Genomic DNA, 20823 nt, shown 5'->3' on the forward strand with positions numbered 1-20823 from the left:
AAAAAAAAAAAAAAAGAGTAGCTGCTGAGGCTGCTAAGTACAACCAATCACTTCATGGGATTTGGTTATTTAGAGCATAGTTTCATGGGACATCCCAGTTAAATGGCCTAACAACTTTTTTAGTGCCTCCTGGTTCATTGAGTAGTACCTGGACTGTTAAAAGCTTGCAAGCAGTCATCCAAGGTACAAATTGGTTTCTATTCTACTGGAGCAACACAGGAAGAAGGATCAAGAATAGGAAGAGGAAATGGAATGTGTGGCTGTGGTGTAGTGAATTGCTTAATATGGCTCTTCTAGCCATGGTCTTTGTGCTTCCACCAGATGACTGGGTGGAACTAGGTAAATGTGAGGTGCTTACAGCCTTCCAAGGGGATTGGATGGCTTGTTAATAATGTAAACAAGATACATGGCATCATTGTTGGAGTGAGACCATGTAAAAAAGATATATGGAACCTTAATGTGATGATTGGTCAGTTTTGCAGTCTCACTGGGCTTAAAATGAGCTATCTCAGAGGTGGAAAAGGGAGATCTCACTGCCATCAAGAAAGAACCTGGAGTAGACTGCGTTCCTTGGACCTGAAATCACTGAGCTGGACCTCCTTGGGAAAGAAACAGCAGAGAGATGGCAGAGAGATGGTGGCAGCAGAGAGGCAGTAGAACCCAGAGACTGGCACGAGACAGAGCAGTGGGCTTCCTGGCTTATGGAGTGAGAAAGTTGAGTGCCTTCAGGCAGGAGGCTTGCTGAGAGAATAGGATGCACATAGTGCCTAAGGCACTTGACTGCTAACCAGAAGCCTGGTGGTTCAAATCCACCAGCCACTCCTTGGAAGGAAGATGGGGCAATCTGCTTCCATAGTGGTACTGCCAAGGTGGGGTCTCTATGAGTCGGGTCCAACTCGATGGCACATAACAACAACAACATTGACAGAGATAAAAGAACTTTGTAACATTTGCCCAAGCAGGGCAGAGGCCAGGCTAATAGGCCAACAGCCAAAGAGAGGCATGATTGTGGGCATGACCAAGGGAAGGCTGTCCTGATCAAAGAATTGTATTAAAAACTCACTGCTGTCCAGTCAGTCCCGACTCATAGTGATCCATCCCTCGTTGGGTTTTCAAGGCGGTATCCCTACGGAAGTAGATTGCCCAGTTCTTCCTTCTGAGGAGTGGCCGGTGGGTTTGAACTGCCAGCCTTCTGGTTAGCAGTTAAATCCCTTAGGCACTACGCCACCAGAGCTCCCTACATTGCTGGTAGAGATGTGAAATGGTGCAGCTGCTATGGAAGACTTTGGTAGTTCCTCAAAAAAATAAAAGAATTACCAAACCACCCAGCAATTCCATTCCTGGATATAACCACCCAAAATTTAAAAAACAGGAATTCAAACAAAAACTTGTACACAAATGTTTATGGCAGCACTATTGACAACAGCCAAAACATGAAAACAACCCAAATGCCCATCAGCTGATGAGTAGATTTAAAAAGTGTGGTGTGTCTAAGGAATAGAACACGGATACATGCTACAACAGGAATGAACCTTAAACACATGTGAAGGAAGTCAGGCACAAAATATCACATATTGTATGATTCTATTGATATGAAATGGCCAGAATAAGAAAATCAATAGCGACAGAAAGCCAATTAATGGTTGCCAGGCACTAGGGGAGTAACTGCTCAATGCACATAGCACTTCTCTTTGTAGTCATATGAAATGTTCTGGAATTAGATAGTGGTGATAGTTGTATGGTATCATGAATGTATTGGAAGCCACTGAATCATACTTTATAATTATTAAAATGGTAAACTTTATATGAATTTTACTTCAATTTAAAAAAGGTTTTAAAAAAATAGTACCAAAAGCTAACCATTAGACAGAAACTCAGAAAGCTTGATATTGGATTGTTTCTGAAACACAGTTGTCTGGTAAAGGAAACTTGAGTTGCAATAGAATCTTTCCCTTAGCAGGGCAACTCTCCAATTCTTAAGTCCCACAGCTAGACTTGCTGAAATCAATTAATAGAGTTCTTGGTGTCTGCCCTAATCTTCATGCAGACAGATAAAATTTAGTTAATATCCTTTCCTCACTCCCCAACAGTGAAAAAATAAGATAAATAGAATCTATCTCCATAATTTTACTTAGTCATTTAGTTCAGTAGCATCTGTTTATCATGATTTATAAGAATTTGGCTGGCAATGAGAGTTGCAGAAAACATTTGCATAAAGGAATTTTATTTACATATTTTTTCTCCTTAAGCACTAGAATACTCAAAATGGTCATGGCAAAGCAGACAAGTTCAGTATCATAGTGGTGATTCCTCTTCTAAAAGTCATACTAGATGGTCACCAAGAGAAGAAAAACATTTAGTTATTCAATTTAAAAGACAAATATGAGGGTCAGTGTATTAAAAAATAGGAAACTAAATAAATAAGAGAACCTGAAGTAATGGTTTCTGCTACTACGGTTTGCCTGTTAAGTGTATGAGAACAGGGGATATGACTTCCTTTACATAAGCTCATGGCATAATGGTTAATGAGCTCAACTGCTAATGCAAAGGTTGGAAATCTGAGTCCACCCATAGGAACTGTGGAGGAAAGTCCTGGCAATCAGCCACTGAAAATCCTATGGACCATAATTCTACTCTAACACACGTGGGGTCCCTGTGAGTCAGCAACTGGGATGGAGTAGAATAAGCTCAGAGAACAGTATGTCCTTAGATGTCTCAGTAGGAAAGGAAACCACCCTCCACAAATTTCTTTCTGTGAATCATTAAAGCCTAAGTCTATGTTCACATACATGTATATACTTCAGAATTTTTAATATTAAAATTTAGTTATATCTCCTATATATGTAAAGTGAAGAAGGCAAGATACAGAGAAAAAGGTAATAAGCAAGAAGCATGCTGTCATTTGAAAATGCTGGGGGGAAGGTTACACATCCATATTCATATTTGCTTATATTTTTAAAAATCACGGTATAAATCATATCATTTTAGAAATGATTACCTATAGAGGGAGGGAAGTATTGAGAGGAGGGTAGAAGTAGAATCTAGACTTCTCTAAAAACACCTTATAGATTTGACTTTGGAAATATATAACTGTTTTGTATCATTATGAAACAAAATGAAATCCTAATTTTTTGAAAAATCAAGCTTTAAAATTAAAAGCAAAATAAAACAAATGAACTTGATAATGTATCAAGGTGGTGGCTTAACTACTTAGAGAAGACTTGTTTCAAATGTTTTAAAACATAGTAATTTGACAATATCTATGGATTTTACATAAAGGACCAAAACTAAATAATTTTCAGTAATAATTTAATATTGTTCATATTAGTATTGTTATTCTCAAACCATGGAGTTGATTCAACTCATAGCGACGCCTCCTTGGGTTTCTGAGATGGTATCTCTACAGAAGTAGATTGCCCAGTCTTCCTTCCGAGGAATGGCTGGTGGGTTTGAGCCGCCAACCTTCTGGTTAGCAGTCAAGTGCCTTAGGCACTACACCACCAAAGCCACTATTGTATATGTATATTTACATGTAAATATTAACATAATATATACACACTAATACACAGATAATAGATAAATATGAAAGAAACCTGCTTTTGAAAACAACATAATTTGGAGAAATGACTGAATCCAGTTTTGAAGCAGAAAGTGGTATAAACGTGGAACATCTTTTCTTACCAGAAAGCAAAAGAGGCTATCAAAAATCACAAGGGTCATATCAAAAGGATGTAGGAACCTATGTGAGAGATTATCACTGGCCAAATTGGGCATCAATAAGAATAATAACTCCAACGGGCTGAAACACATCAAATATTAGAAAAATCTGAGTTCATAATGAAACTTTAAAGGAGTCCCTGTTGGAAGATGTTAAAGAACACAAGATCACTATGAGTCAGAATCGACTCAATGGCACCCAACAACAAAGAACAAATACATGATTCTAATGACTGGTAAACCACACATTTCTGAAGTATCTCAAAGATGAGAAAAGAGATTGAGAACAAAAATGCCCACTGTCACAGAGCTGAAGTGGCAGAGCTAGACTGGTGTATTCCAGAGAGAAGCATTTATCCATTATTTTTAAAAAATTGAGTTTGACTTAATATAAGCCAAAAGACCAGAGGGTGAGGTAGTTAATCAGGTTCAATGGTGGTGTCTTATTATAAATATTATTATATTGAGTAGGGAAGGAGCTCTGGTGGCTCAGTGGTAAAAGCATTCAGCTGCTAACCAAAAGGTCGGAAGTTCGAACCCATCAGCGCTCTGTGGGACAAAGATGAGGCAGTCTGCTTCTGTAAAGATTTACAAACCCTGTGGGGCAGTTCTACTCTGTCCCTATAGGGTCACTATGAATCAGAATTGTCTTGATGGCACTGGTTTTTTGGGTTGAGTAGAGAGACCTTAAAACCTATGGGCTCATAAAAATAAATAGCATTGCTCCGTTAAGAAAAAAACAAACAAAAAAAAAAAAAACCATGCATATGAGACCAAAAGGTCAACAATTCCTCTAAAGCAAAAATGAGAAGAGGCAGGGAAACTATAGAGTATTGGAAATGGAACAACCAGAATGCAATGAAAAAGAATGACACATTGTGAAAAACGTAACTAATGTCACCAACCAGTTTGGGCAGAAACTGTCAAATTGCACCCTAATTTGCTGTGTAAACTTCCAGGGAAAATACGATTTTTTTTTTTTTTTTTTAATGTCTAATAAGAACAAAGGCGCTCTGGTGGCATACAGCCTCAGGCATTTGAGTGCTAATCAGAAGGTTGCTGGTTCAAACCCACCAGCCACTCTGCAGAAGGATGACTGGGCAATCTGCTTCCATAATTTACCAACTCAGAAACCCAAAGGAGGTCACTGAGTCAGAATCAATTTGATGGCAGCAAGTTTGGTTGTGGTTTTTTTTTTTTTTTTTTGAGTAAAAACAAAATGTTAATTACTTTTCCACCCCTTCATTCCTACTAACATTATTTTTAGGTTTTTATTTTAGTTTCTCCACTAAATTATAAACCCTTCATGGATAAGATCTCAGAATCAACTCTTAACCATCAGTTTTTCAAATGACGATCACATTAGTTCTACTTCACAGTATTAAAAGTTAACACCAAAAATTTTCAAACCAACCTCAATTTAGATTAACTAAAAATCTAAGCTTCTCAATCAGATCCCTAAGAGTTGAATTACAATTTGCATTCTTAAAATCCCAATACAATTTATGGGGAAACTTTTAAAATTTCATTTGGATTCATATACAGAAAAGCCATTGTATAATTTATTAAGCTTGGTCTTATTGCAAATCATGGGCTTCTCAGGTAAGTCTGGAACAAGTCAGCAGTTTCTGCATAGGGCCAGATTCTATTTTAGGCTCTGTGGGCCATATGGTCTGTCATACTTTTTAACCACCTTTTAAAAATGTAAAAAACATGATACACTGAGTTCATGTGCCAACACGAATATGTTGAGCTGCGTGCAGCACAATCTGACCTGCAGGCTAACTTGGACTTGAGAGCTCTTAGGCTATGACTTTTGTTTCCTTCTTGATTCTGTCCTGGGACAGGCCTCGAGGCACAGCATGCAATTATTTCCATGTGTAATAAAAGCAAACCAGGTATTGTAAAATTGGTTCACTCCTAGGTTGGCAAATGATAAAGGCAAACACTGTAAAACTTCACGGGTATGTATTTTCAATCAGGCAAAGTGGCTGTCTTAACTGACTTTCTGATCATATGAGCAAGTCAGGCCTGTTCAAGAGCTCGCTCTTGGCAGTTAGAAACATGTAAAAAGGGAGAGAAGGAAAAGGCAGAAAGAAAAGGGCAGTGATGGTTCAGGGGTAGAATTCTAGTCTTCAGTGGGAGTTTCAGGTTCTACTCCTGACCAATGGACCATCCTGTCAGTGGAGACTCGTGTGTTTCTATGCTGCTGAAGAGGTTTCACACCTTCTAGACAAGGACAGAGTGGAAGCCTGGTGATCTAAGAATCAGTCAGTAAAAACCCTGTGTAGATCACAATGGTCTGACTGTTACCTGGCCCATGCCCCCAAAGCTCTTGGAATTACTTTCCCTGGTAACTCCTTTTGTTCCTTTTTTACAGCTAGTAGTTACAAGCAGGAGACGAGTACCCCGGTTCCTACCACAGCTGGCCCATGGAGAATGTGCATGAGACTCCAGCCTTGTCCTAAGACCGAATGATGTATCTGCCATGAAAACCCCCCCACTCATCATGCTAAAGTTGCCATTTTTAGATGTGATGACTGCTGTGTGCACTTACATCATCCTAAAAATCCCTGTGCATTAGAGCGCCAAAATTTCAGTATCATTTTCCTTTTCAAATGCCATAAAGCTATGAATCACATTTACTTCAAGGAGTCAGATTTGAGGAGAATTCCTCCTAACTCCTTACTCAGTGCGACGGAAATAAAAAGCTATTTTATAATTCTCAAAGGGGGTATATCCAGAGATAAGGACCCGTGCACACCAGACAGCAACCCTCCTTGGGGTCCCCCTCTATTACGTGATCGCATCATGCATGGGTTCCCCATGAGTTAGAGGCTATTTCAAAGGTAGCAACAAGAGAAATGGTGTTTTATTTAAGTAGGAGAAAATAATTACAATTAAGTGCAGTCAGACTGAACATTAAAAAACAAAACAGACAGCTAGAATAAAACATTTTATTATTAAAATAAAAACCTTTGTATAAAAGCATTACAGATCAAAAGCTCTATTTACATTTATTGAGTCAAGGTCCAATTAGGCATCAAACACTGAACAGTCACTCCAACAAAGTAGACGTACAAGCACACAGATCCCACCTCTACCAAATGATGTGATTAATGAAAAAAAAAAAAAAAACCCACAATAACAACAAACTGGCTACAAACTAAATTGGCAGAGCTGTCAAGTTAACAAACCATTAAAAGTCAACCATCTCCAAAAAGGCACTTCTCATTACTATAAAAGCGCTTAAAATCTGAACATCAATACTATGCCCAGCTTATAACTTCTTTAGGAAAGCAAAAATGGCAAAGCATTGTAGACTAGAGTAGCACTGTAGTCTGAATTTTTCACATAAAATGATCCAAGACCTAAATCGGAACACCTTACATAGGAACTGCAATAAACTTGGCAAACTAAAATTATACTAAAGTTTCATACTAAGAACTTCAAATGAGCCTACTCCTGAAGTTTTACCACTAAATTCCAAGGATGGATATCCAATGACGATTTTAAGTAACTCCTTGCCCACTAACCTCTGGATCATAATGACTGTGTAAGCAGGATTCACCACTTAACCTTATAATGGAAGAAGTCAGCACCAACTAAGTCTCAACGGTGCCAACTTGTGTAACAAGCACAATACAGAGGCATCTAAAGGAATGCACTCTACTTTGCAACAACTCATTTACCACATGGTTTTAAGACCTTTGTGATTTGATTCTGTTAAAAATTATGAACGAGAATGAACACAAAAGTACATGTTTTCATAAAATCAAAGGGCTGTTGTATGGAATTCATTTAGTTAGTTAATTCTACTACTTTGTTCTAAGTGCTTGGTTTTATGGGTGCACGGCAGGGTTATTTCAACATCAAATCTTTAGGGAAGCAGACTGTCACATCCTTCTTCCATAGGGCAGCTGGTGGGTTCAACTGTCAACCATTCGGTTAGCAGATGAGCACTTAACCACTGTACCACCAAGGCTCCTCAATCAAACATACTTTCATATTAATTGTCATTTAAAAACAGTTCAGAAAAATAAGTGGTAGAAGAGGGCCACTGGACAAGAAAGAGATGAGGTCAGGGGTGGTGGGCAGAGAAACTGCAGGACAGCAAAGTCTAACTAGCAACATACATCTGTGCAGCTCCCACCCACAGCTGTGTCTAAAGAGACTGACATGATTGAGTTTCCTGTAACAGAATAACCACCAAAAAAGTGAGGTTTCAATCAACTTGATACAACTGAAAAGTTTAACAAGGAGACTTGAGAAGTTCAAGGCAATTAGTAAATCTTCTGGATGTTATGCTTGCATTTCAAACTCCTGCTTCAGACTGTGAAAGAGAAAAGGAAATGTATTAGGATATAGTTTTCAGCCTAAGAACTCTCTCTTGAAAGCCTAACTCACTTTCCAAAACCTGTTTTTATTGAATTATACTTACGGTCAAGTACACAAATCTCAATTTATACATGTATGTATAGCTGGGTAACTACAACCCAGATTAAGATATAAAACATTGCAAACACTCCAAAAGGCTCCCACCGTGCTCCCTCTCAGGCAATAACCCCCTCCCTGCCCTAGAGATAACCACTATCCTGACTTTTATCGTCTTTATATTAAGACACATAAATGAATATAAGATTCAGGCACAGGAGAAAAAAGCAGCTACCATTACCTTTTCAAGTAAGCATGGACATTCCCAAAGCCATGGTATTTGGCCAAATACACCAGGACCCCAGTTGCACACCGCCCATCACGCTGCCTACAGAAGCTGCAGTTACAGATTCCACGACAAGGTGGACAGTGCCAGTTCTGAAGGAGAAACAAAGAAAGGCATAAGTAAGCTGCTGAGACTACTCAGATATAACCAAACACCTTTTGTGATTAGTTTTCTTAGTTCAAACAAAGGTTTAGGGTCATGGTTTTATGGGACAGGCCACACAACTGGCCTAATACTGTTTTTTAGAATTTCTGTTCTACCTCCTAGTTTGTGTAGTAGGTAGAGTCTCAAAAGCTTGGAACAACAGAGGCAGAAGGTGAAGCAGGAATTGAAGGAGGAATGGAATATGTGGCTAATTGCTTTCACGTACAAGTGCCTCCAGTGCCATGAAACCAGAACTGTATGATAGTCTCTCACTGCCATTACACAGTGTTTTGATCAAGGACTCAATACATGGGTCCTGATCAAAAGAAGGAAAATTTGGAATTTCTAATTCTTGTGGAATCCAGACTTACTGGACCCACTGAGAATGCAGAAGCCCCCAAATATATAGCCCTAAGATAATCTTTAAACCTGGAACCAAAACATCCCCTAAAGTCATCCTTAAGCCAAACAACAGCTCAGCTCAATTAGTAAAGATTGTTTGCCTTGAGCAGTGCACACTTTTAAAGGATTATATATGTAAGTTGACAACAGTAACTCTAAAGCATGGACGAGAAGTTTAAGAGGCAACAATACTAAATTAATGGTGGTGAATAATTCGGGACAAGATAGAATGATGACATAATGTGAAGAATGTAACCAGTGTCACTGAATTGTACCCACAGAATTTGCTGAATGGATGCATGTTTGGTTGTATATACTATAATAAAAGAAAAAGTACAATTAAATTAAAATTATCTTTATCCCACCTTACTTATCAACTCAAGGGGAGCTCTGGTGGCATAGTGTCTAAGGCATTTGACTGCTAACCTCAAGATTGGTGGTTCAAACCCACCAGCCACTCCGAAGAAAGAAGACTGGGTAATCTACTTTCATAAAGATTTATCATCAATTGCTTTTTCAACTCTAAGGTAGGTACCACTAATTGCATGTAACCCCTTGGTGGACATAAAATCGTAACATTTCCTAATGTTTCCTTAGGAAATCCAGCAGAAGTTACATAGCAACTACCAGGGATAAATGGTGAATCAACTTCTCCTAGATGTTCCAGTGCCAAGTACCCAGGACAGGGTGCTCAGCCTGTCCTGCACAAATGCTATGAATCAATCTGCCTGCCCTGAAATGAACACCACACAAGACTGAGGGTTCTAACCCTTTACACCTCCAGAGCCCTGAAAAGCTTAACAATATGCACTGGGTAATAAGAAACTTTCCTTCCATAGGACCAATGGTTCTATGCTGGGATATTTCCTCTCCTGTACTAAGGCAAGCGGGCCACACATAAACTTAAAATCAAGCAAGCTTCTGAATCTGAGTCCTAAATAGAAATACAAGACTTTAGAAATATTTTTTCTGCACCTCGGTATGAAGCAATACAAAGCACCTGCTGTTGCTGTTAGGTTCTGACTCATAGTGACCCCGTGTACAACAGAAGGGAGCTGTGCCCGGTCCTGTGCCATCCTCACAATCACTGCTACGCTTGAGCCCACTGTTGCAGCCACAGTGTCAGTGCATCTCATTGAGGGTCTTCCCCTTTTCTGCAGACCCTCTACTTCACCAAGCATGCAATCCTTCTCCAGGTATCGGTCCCTCCTGATAACGTGACCAAAGTATGAGAGACGAAGTCTTCCTATCCTCGTTTCCAAGGGACATTCCAGCTGTATTTCTTCCAAGACAGATTTGTACTCAGTATTACCAATATTTAATCCAAAGCTAAGTCAGCCTTGGGATCTGACCTTATAGAAAAGGCAGAGAATAGAGGAATAAGGTAAACACCACCACGAAGAACAGACAATGTGACACTCTACAAGACAACTGACCAAGGGTCTTCAACAGGTCAAAAGCATGGGGGAAGGAAGGGAGGGAAGATGTTAACTATTCTACACTATGCCACGTGGGGACCTTATTTGGATCCTGGCTTGAGCGAACTCACTGTACAGAAGATATTTTGGGACAACTGGGAAAAATCTGAACAGAGCAGTTATTATATAGCATTAATTATTGGGAAAATGGTTTTATAACAATGTAAGAATTTGGTTTTTAAAGAGATAAAAGCTGAAATCTTTAAAGTTGAATTATCATATTTAATATAAAACACAGTACACACACACAAAAAAACACACCGGTCAAATATAAATAATTTTAAACCTATGTATGGATACTTGAGGTTTTATTATACTACTTTCTATACTTTCAAGTGGGAGCTCTGGTAGCACAGCGCCTAAGGCATTATTTGACTGCTAACCAGAAGGCTGACGGTTGAAACCCACCAGCCACTCCTCGGAAGGAAGGTTGGGCAATCTACTTCCATAGTGATACTGCCTCAGAAACCCAAGGAGGGGTTGCTGTGAGTTGGGTCCAACTCGACAGCACATAATAGCAACAGCAACATACATTCAAGTATATTTGGAATTTTTCATAAGAAGTTATTAAAACATACAAATGGAACATCAGTAATTATTCATTCCTTTCTGCAAAGGCTTAACTAAATCCCGATGGTTTCTACTCACATGTGCTTTACTTCTCCAGTCTCCACTCCCTACACATCTTTAGAAGACGATTCAACTGGACTAATCTGTGAATGACTTGACGTACAAGGGCAAGGACATGGGACCTCCAGTCAGCCAAGGTATACCAATCTTTTCTTGGGCAAGTCAAACACAGCAAGAGAGTATCCACATACTTAAGTGGGAATAAAGTCGGTCTTGTTCCTAATCTACTTTGTGTCAATGAAGACAGTTAAGACTAGATTAGTATTCTCAGTATCTCCTTGAAGAAAAAAGAAAACACACACACAACTTTAAAGCACAGTAAGCACCACAGGACTACCATTTTTATCCTTCTCAAGCTTTGTGGGGGCCTAGGGGAACTATTCTATAAATCAGAGTTTATACTGTTGTTGTTTGTTGTTAGGTGCCATCCATCCAACTCACAGTGACACTGTCCAACAAAATGAAACACTGCCCGGGCCTATGCCAGAGTTTACATTAAGAGAAATAAATAAGCTTATTAGGACAGATTAGGAATAGAACCCATTTTTAAGTCCATAAAATTTAGCAGTAAATTGCCCACAATAAGCCTTCAAATGCCACAGGTTTGGATTGTAGAATGATCTTATGACAAAAATTGCTTACTTTAAGCATCAAAGTGTCCACTGTGGTCTGACTTTATCACAGGTAGCTACCTAACTTTCCTCAAGTTGAGCATACAACGTCATCTTACTGTAAAATGAACTATAGCAAGTCTGTATTTCATTGAAGACATACAAATTTAGAGAAATTTACTAAGTATTGCAGAACTCGATGTAAAAGGGAAAATTATTAGAGCCACCTAAAAGCGGAACCAGTTAAGCAAAAATGTAACTGTAGTATCAAATGTAAAAATATCTTATCCCTAAATGAGAACGGTGCCAGTGGATTTAAAAAGGTGAATCCATGGTGTGTGTGGTGCCTTCACCAATGCCTTCTTTCCAGCCTGAGCAGTTCATAGGACCACCCCTCCAAGGCACCTACGGGATCTAGGAGGGCATCCTTGACTTCTTCACCATAACGGTTTCGAAGGCAGGGGCCACAGAACTGGCCTCGGACACCCCAACACTCTGGGTTTCTGCAATTTGTTTTGGTATCGAGAGTTTTCTGGCGACATTGATGACAGGTAGATCCCTAGAAATAATAGGCAAATGAGAAAAAAAGAACATGGCATATTTAAAGAATATTCTTTATAACAGAATCTGAGACTTTGCCTATAAATCTTAATTCCACATCTACATACACAGGTATATATGATTGGGCCTAAAAACTATCTCAAGCATGGTGACTATTCAATTCATAGACTCAGAAATCAATATTACCAAAATAGCACCTTCAAAAAACAATTCTGTCAATGCAAAAAATAACCTGTTGAAACACATTCTTTAGCACACCACCGTATCTCTAGCACCTAGCTATGTAGCCATACATAATAGATACACAATGAATGAACCAATTTTTAAATCAAGAGAAAAGATTAATATCATTGCAGACTTACTAAGCAAATCACTCAAGTGAGAAGAGGACTAAATCCCAGGATACTATAAAACTTTCCTGCCTTGTACAGCAACAAAATGCACAGACACACGTTTCATATGCTCAGATCTTTAGAACACCGCAAACTTCTAGGGAACATAAAGGCTACCCTTCTCTTGTCACAGACATGCACATTTTCATGTTCACTTACATTTAGATGTTCTTACCAATGAGCGGTTATATATCTTCTCTCGGGAGTTACTGCAGATATTCTCCAACTCTTCCTCTGTGATTTCTTCCACTGGGCGGATTACATGAGGAAGGGTCATGGGCCCTGGGCGACGGTTTCTGGGCATGTCATCTTCCTGCAAAACAAAAAGCGAGTCTTTACTGGCTCTCCCCATCTGTGACCCTCATATTCCTAATTTGTAATTTCTTCACAGAGAATTTGATCTAGAAATCTTTGAGAGCTTAAGGAAAGGAGGTGAATCATAAGTTTATTGTTAGGATCACTGAAGAACATCATGGAAATAATTTTACAATTAAGCTAAGGAAAACTTTGATTCTCTCATCTGCCAGCAAAATCATCAATTACTCGATGTGACAAACAACTGTGAAGAGTTTAAAAAACATATTTAATAGGGATTACTTGGTGTTGAGGTTAGGTACATGGTTGTGTGTCCGACAGTGGCCTACAGAAGATGAAAAACAGAATAAGTACAAATGTGGAGAACTCACATTCATGTAGTCGTCCATGACCTTCCTCTTTCTCACCAATAAGTACTTGTCCTCCTCTTCCTCCTCCTCCTCCTCCTCTGTGGGCAGAGCCCCAGGGAATCCCAGAATCCGAGACCTTGACCTGGTAAGAGGACGAGCTCTCCGTTCAGGGTTTCTCCTGGAAGCAACACCTGGGAACGTGCGTCTTCGGGGTGTCTTTGATTGCTGAACAAAACACACCATGGAACCCATTTATTCCAGACTGGAGAAAAGTGGCACTTTTGAAAATCTTTAAAGGATGTTTTCTTTTGAGTAAAAGAAAGCTCCACTTCTCAATTTTCTTTGCCTTTTCCATTATGTATGAAACACAAATCCAAAATCTCTAGTTACCATAAACTTGTTTTGGTAATACCAAGACTACAGTTTCCCTGAAATTAAGACATCTGTTTATTCTTCTACATAATAAAAATATAAAAACTGATCTCTTTTTCCAAAAAAACTTTTCTATGCCACGTCTTCAGCCTTGAAACATAGTCACTGTTTCTCTACTGCAAAATAGAGAAATAAACATATGGTTTTCCTTCCTTCCTTCCTTACACAGGGGGAGGTGGAGAAAGGTAGGCTCTTATACTGGCAGATATACCAAACTCCCCTGGGTAACAGCATCTTTAGTTCCTCAGAATACCTTATATGGCATTAGACAACGATTTGGTTAAGAAATTCTTTTTTCATTATTTTTCCTTATTCTCATATTTAAAAAATAAAATAAAATCTATTACTCATGTAATAGAGGAAATGTGTGTGTGTATGTATATGTATATAAATTTCCCAGTCCTCATTCCTGGCACTTGAAGGGCTTAGTCTACCTGGGAGAAGTCACAAGTGCCAAAGACGCAAGGTAGGTCTCCTCAAAACCCATTAGGTTTCTTTGTCCGTAAGACTACACAAAATAAGGAAACTGGATTTTGAAACACTCACCCGAGGTTTGGTCAAATATAACTAAACAAAGCTTTGTACTTACTGCACCGGGGACTGGTAAGGAACGTCTACCAGGGAACGAGCCAGGGAAGCTTTCTAACTCTGACATTAGTTTTGCAAGCTAAAAAGGGTGGGGAAGAAAAGAGATGATTTGTTTAGAATAACTGCTGAAAATGAGCAACTAACTTCTGGAAATTATGGTAGCACATTTCATGGCTTTATATTTAACAATAAGTTGACACAGTCAAATAGTTTCTGATTTCACCTAGGCACGTCCCAAGACTTTAATGAACTAAAATTTAAAAGTTAGTTTAGGGAAAGAAACGCCCTTCACAGCACACATTATGAAGACTTCATAGCTACACTGAAAATAATTCTTAGGACACAAGATTATTAGTGTTACCAGGTGTAAGAGGGAGAAGAAAGGGGAAGCTTTTGTTTGCAGGGCATTAAGCTTATGCTAATGGTGCTGGAATAATTTGGAAAAGGACACCAATAATGGTGGCACAACATGAAAAATGTCACCAGCGTCCCTGAGTAAACATGGAAGTTGTTAGGTTGGCGAATGTCTTGTTTGTACGTTTTCACAATAAAAGTAGGGAAAAAAAAAATCTTAGGACACAGATGTAAGTAACAAATGTCTTAGAGCAAAGCTGGGAAGAAGAGCTAACACAGTCAAAGTCAGATACCTACCATTGCTTTGTTTTGCTTTATATTTAAAGCCCTTTTCTCCAAAAAATTCATGCCTTTTTCATCTTCTGAATCAGAACTGGCATCAGTCACAGAGCTCTCTGAGGACTGGGGAGGAACTGCCTTCTTCTTGGCCGCTGTCCTGGTACTTCGTGTTGGAAACGTCATTGCCACTCTCAGGGGTCCAGAACGTCTGCACTGACTGCGGGTCCTGCAGCCTTCCTGGGCAGCCTGCAGTCTCTAGTTGATCAGAACTTAGCAGTTAGTGACTTGTTGATTGGCAGCTAGGATGCCTCAGGCTAGCTACAAAATCCCTTTTGCACAAAAGACACATCAAATAAATTTCAACTGAACACTGATGACTCTGGATGACAAAATCGAGAATTATGTATAAATACAACCATCTGAATATGTTATAATCTGAGTATTGTTATTAGCTATCTTTACATCCTCTATATCACACTGTGGCTCTGAATCATTTTTTAAAATGTGAAAAAAACTCTGTTCCCCTTTAAAATTCTTAAAACAGATCTTTATGTATTTTAAAACTTCTACAGGAAAAAGTTATGTGCTCTTCCAAAAACATGGTATTAAACTATATTAAAATCTCTCAATTCGCTAATCCCACTTTTTGTAAGCTTAAGAAAAAAAATTCAGATTTCAAAAATAATACAGATTGCCATCACTAAAAATGTATTAAAATTAGCCACCAGGGAAATGTAGAGCAAAACTATAATATGATGCCATTTCATACCCACCTAACCCAAAAAACAAACTCAACGCTACGGGATCAGTTCTGACTCCACAACCCTATAGGGCAGAGTAGAACTGCCCCATAGTTTCTAAGACTATTATAATCTTCACAGAAACAGATAGCCACATCTTCTTCCCAGGAAGTGGCCGGTGGGTTTGAACCAACAACCTTTTGTTTGGCAGCCAAGCATTTAACCAGTGTACAACCAGGGCACCCTTCATACCCACTAAACAAGACCAAAACCAAACCCACTGCCATCAAGTCGATTCCAACTCATAGCGACCCTGTAAGAGACAGTAGAACTGCCCCACAGGGTTTTCAGACCCACTAGGACAGCTAAGGAGCTCTGGTGGCATAGTGCCTAAGGCATCTGACTGCTAACAAGAAGACCAGTGGTTCAAACCCACCAGCCACTCCTTGGAAGGAAGATTGGGCAATCTGCTTCTGTAGAGATACCACCTTGGAATCCCAAGGAGGAGTCGCTATGAGTCAAATGGACTCCACAGCAGTGAGTTTGGTTTGGAGGATAGCTAAGATAAAAAAAGATAGAAAATAACAAGTGTTGGTGAGGATGTAGAAAACTGAAATCCTCATATACTGCTGATAGGAATGTAAAATGGTACAGCCACTTTGGAAAACAGTCTGGCAGTTCCTTTAAATATAGAGTATATAGAGTTACTACATGACCCAGTAATTTTACTCCTTGATATATACCCAAGAGTATTCAAAATATGGCCACAGAAAAACTTGTGTATGAATGTGCACAGCAGCACTCATAATAGCCCAAAAGCAAAAACAACTCAAATGTCCATCATGGAATGGATAAAGAAAATGTGGTATAACCATCTATACAATGGGCTATTGTTCAGCAATAAAAATGAAGTACTGAAACATGCTATAGAATGGATGAGCCTTGTAAACATTATGCTAAGTGAAAGGAGCTAGACACAAAAGGCCACGTATTACATAATTCTTTTTATAGGAAATATCTAGAATAGGCAAATCTATGACAAAGTAAGCTGGTCATTGCCCAAAACTGGTGATATTTTGGGTAAGAATGAGAAGTTAACTATTAATGAGTATGGGGTTTCTTTCTGGAGTGACGAAAATATTCTAAAAGTGATTGTGGTAATGGTTGAGGGGGAAAAAAAAAAAAAAACAGAAGGAAAAAATATCACCTATAAAGCCCTAGAAATGAAAAACCCATTTTTAACATTCAAAATTTCCTAAATCCCGACAACAGCTTTCAGTACTTTTCAGTGTCCATGGATTCAGAGACCGAAAATGTCAAAAGATTACTAAGAGTTAACACTTTTAATCAACTGGCATTTTATTAATCACAACAGTATCTAGAAAATATTGAAACATTGCCAAGAAATTATTCTCGCTACATACAATGTTTGGGTCACATTCAGATTTGCATCAGGCTCCTGCAATATCTCCAATAAGCACTGAGTTAGACCCCCATTACCTACTGGAGGAAGCATTACCTTACCACAGATAGTTAGATAGTGGGAAAACACCCCTTGGCCAGGTATTGTCTATCACTTGTATCAGGGCTATTCAAGTGTGGTCCATAGGCCATGGACCTGTGTCAGACCACACTGAGTTGAGGAGCTTGGATCTGATTGCAAATCAAGGCAATGCTTCCTTTCTTGAGAAAAGTCTTGTTTAACAAGAATATGTCAACAACTAATCAGTGTGCCCAGGGTGGGTGGGACTGGGCGGGGGCGGGGAGCAGAGAGCAGCAGCAGCAGCAGTAGCAGCAGCAGCAGGGGTGGCCTGACCAGGACAACAGACCTTAGTAAAGGTAATAGAGCAATAGCACAGGAAAAGCCAACCAGGGAACAAAAGTGGACACAGGAAGGGCCCTAACCGTCACTGTCCATACTCAGGCCCCTGTACATGGGTTAGTTCAGGTTTTCAGATCCACTAGGGGAGCTCTCATTTATTAAGTGCCTGTTCTAGGCTAGGCACTGGGCTAAGCACATGAAGTTAAAGAGGAACGTAGCTAATCTTTAGGGCATGTGTACTTCCTCTGATGAGACTGGATTTCTGTGGTAATGGAAATCTTCCAGTTGGTGAATTCTATCTTACCAGCTTCCAAGATTCTCAGAGCCTATACAATGTCCAAGATTTACAAGTAGGGCTATATTAAATAAAAACTGCTTTAAGACATAAAGAAAATACTCTTTAAATAAAAAAAAAAAATTAAAAAAAAAAAAAAAAGTCAACCAAATCTTCAGGCATGACTAAAATAAAAAGGAAAACCAAAAGTAAAAAAAAAAAAACAAAAAACCAAATAATATGATGTCATGCCTCTAAATATACCTTACTTCTTGAAGGTGAAAGTCTCAAACTCACCATTCCATCTTGTATCTCACTCTCTGAGAAACCACAAAATGATTCATCGTCAGAGTCGGCATGAAAAAGACTGGCCAGTTCTTTACTGACATCTGGCCTTGGTTTGGGTTTCTGTAAAAATCCGCAATGGTCTAATACATCTTGCACCTCACTTTCTGAAAAGCCGCAGAAAGATTCATTATCAGAGTCCTCATAAAAAACATTTGCCAGTTCTTCACTGATATCTGACCTGAATTTAGGTTTCTGTAAAATAAATAAATAAATGTGGTTGTGCATTTTTTTTTCTTTTTCAAGAACCAATTTTCCATAAACCGTGCAGAGAGCAAATCACATTTACAAGTGCACTACAAGAGAATAGCTTTTGTTACAAAGAAAAATGGTTCAGGGGTTTACAAATGATTTCTGAGTTGTTATGGCAAATCATCAGGCATGTTAGGTTAGGCGACATTTCAAAAGGATAGAATAAGTAGCTATTCTACCTCCAACAATTACTACCTAGAACCACAGCAAAAAGTGCAATGAAATTACAGTGCATACTGTATTTTCATAACGGCTGTATAGAAATGTAGGCAAAAAGCAAGCAGTTTTAATCACGCACAAAGCATTTGGGGCATTTTGAGCACTGCAGACTCAATTCTGTTTATTCTCAGGCAGCACTTACCGTGTTTGCAAAATTATCAGAAGCAAAGCTGTCACAACTGTCATCAGAGGATGACGAGGTTTCCATGGAAATCAACTTCACATATCTGAATTTCTTGAAGTTCTGTACTCTGAGATTCTTTTGCTGCAAACGGAAATGGCAGTACTATTAAGTGGGATGTTTACTCTAGTATCTAACTAACGACCTCACTTTTGAGTTTAGTAGGTCTAACAGCACAGTAGATATGCCCATTTTTTTCCTGACAGCACATAACAACAATACATAGAAAAAGGAGGATTTGCAATTGCTAAAAAAATTTCAGTGTGTAAATTATTGAATGGGAAAACTAATTTGTTCTGTTAACTTTAACCCAAATCACAATAAAATGTTCAAAACAAAGAAACAAGAGCAAATGGGTTTATGAACTAAATATTTCCTTAAGGAAAGCTATCCATGATATATTATTGATAAGAAGGCAAAAGGAGTTATAAATTACTGTGCATTTTGTGTTTTAACAAAAACTGTGTTTAAAAAAATATTCAACACCAGATCAAATCCTAAGAAAGGGTCACCATGGAGGAAAATTTTAATGGTATTTATCAATTTATTCAAAAATAAGCAGAGCTACAACCTCTACCCACCTTCAGAGCCTCTAAGCTCTTAGCATTATACAGAGCTCCCAAAGGGTTTGGTTTAACGCTAACTCCTAAAATCCACCCTCTTTCCTTAAAGAAAAAAAAAAAAAAAAAAATTAACTATACTAAAAGGAAATTTTGAAAGTACTAAATGGTAGAGTGATTTTTCTCCTTCAGCCAAAATCAAGCTCAATGAGGTCTTTTTATGTAAGCTTTGGGCTATGTACTGTGATGCTAATTTCACAAACTACAAAAATGGGCAGGACCTCTATTTCAAGATGGCAGGCTTCCAACAGGCACCGTTCCAATCAGGAGGGACATGGTGATTTCTGCACAAGTCCTTACAAATCAAATACATCAGCCCAATGAAAAAATGGCGCAAAGAGCCAAGTTAAAGGTCAAACAGCACTCGAAATCCGGGTGGAATGCCTGATTCCACTTCAGGGCTCTATTAGCTGGCCTGACATTCAGCTCTCTCTGCAGTGTCCTTGCTGTACAAGATTTAAGCTTTTAGAAGTCCCTTTTATAAATACAAATCACTTACAGATATGGAATGCTTCGTCCACTCATAACACTAAACAACCCATACTGCTCATCAGGAAATGCAATTGACATCTATCTCATGTGAAAAGGACAGCAGTTTCTGCCATTTCTTACGTGAAATTTCCTAAGTGTTGCATTATTCCCATGTTTTTATTTTTGTAAATATGACCACAGGATAGAACTCACTGGCCTACATACACGGAAAGGGCAAGTTCTACTTCAAAGTGTCTACACCAACTCCTTACCTACAAACATGGTTACTTTCCAAAGTCATTATGTGAAAATGGAGGATGACCATACCAGATCATAAAATGGAAGATTACGACATTAATATATCTGCTAAATTCCATCATTACATGACTATCAAACCAGAGAATCATGGCCAAGTTGACACATAACCTTAACTGTAACAGCCAGCATTACTCTCACCTTGCACCTCAGCACTCATTACTGTTGTTAATATGCAAAATAGTTGAATAATAGAATTTTTACTACATTTGTAAATGCAAAGTGTCAGGGAATGAGCTAAGTGAGGAGTAGGTATCCTACCCCTGATTACCCTATGTATGTCAGAGTAACTGTACTCCATAATGTTTTCAATGGATGATTTTATTCACAAGTATATTGCCAGGCCTTACTTCCCAGGTGTATCTGGGTGGGTTTAAACAGCCAACTTTTTGGTTAGTAGTTTGTGCAACCGAGTCCTTCTATAAAAACCAAAATCACTGCCATGAAGTTGATTCCAACTCTTAGCGACCCCCTTTGGGTTTCTGAGACAGTAAATCTTTACAAAAGTACATTGCCCAGTCATCCTTCCATGGAGTGGCTGGTGGGTTTGAACTGCCAACCTTCTGGTTAGCAGTCAAATGCCTTAGGCACTATACCACCAGAGTTCCTTG

At 38.8% G+C, this 20823-nt stretch overlaps 1 protein-coding gene across 1 annotated transcript in view; it reads right to left on the bottom strand.

The window, feature by feature from the left end:
- Positions 1-8019: 8019 nt before the first annotated feature.
- Positions 8020-20823, bottom strand: part of CDCA7 (cell division cycle associated 7) — a 15936-nt gene continuing 3132 nt past the window's right edge. The window contains exons 2-10 of the mRNA XM_007941192.1: positions 18768-18890; positions 18107-18349; positions 14992-15228; positions 14342-14419; positions 13342-13545; positions 12831-12968; positions 12112-12261; positions 8393-8529; positions 8020-8050 (exon numbers count right to left, since the gene is read on the bottom strand). Of these exons, the coding sequence (XP_007939383.1) occupies positions 8020-8050; positions 8393-8529; positions 12112-12261; positions 12831-12968; positions 13342-13545; positions 14342-14419; positions 14992-15228; positions 18107-18349; positions 18768-18890 (1341 nt within the window). The remainder of the gene's footprint in view (positions 8051-8392; positions 8530-12111; positions 12262-12830; positions 12969-13341; positions 13546-14341; positions 14420-14991; positions 15229-18106; positions 18350-18767; positions 18891-20823) is intronic.

This window comes from Orycteropus afer, unplaced genomic scaffold (assembly GCF_000298275.1).
Source record: "Orycteropus afer afer isolate SDZICR_OR568_19922 unplaced genomic scaffold, OryAfe1.0 scaffold00001, whole genome shotgun sequence".
Taxonomy (NCBI): Eukaryota; Metazoa; Chordata; class Mammalia; order Tubulidentata; family Orycteropodidae; genus Orycteropus; species Orycteropus afer.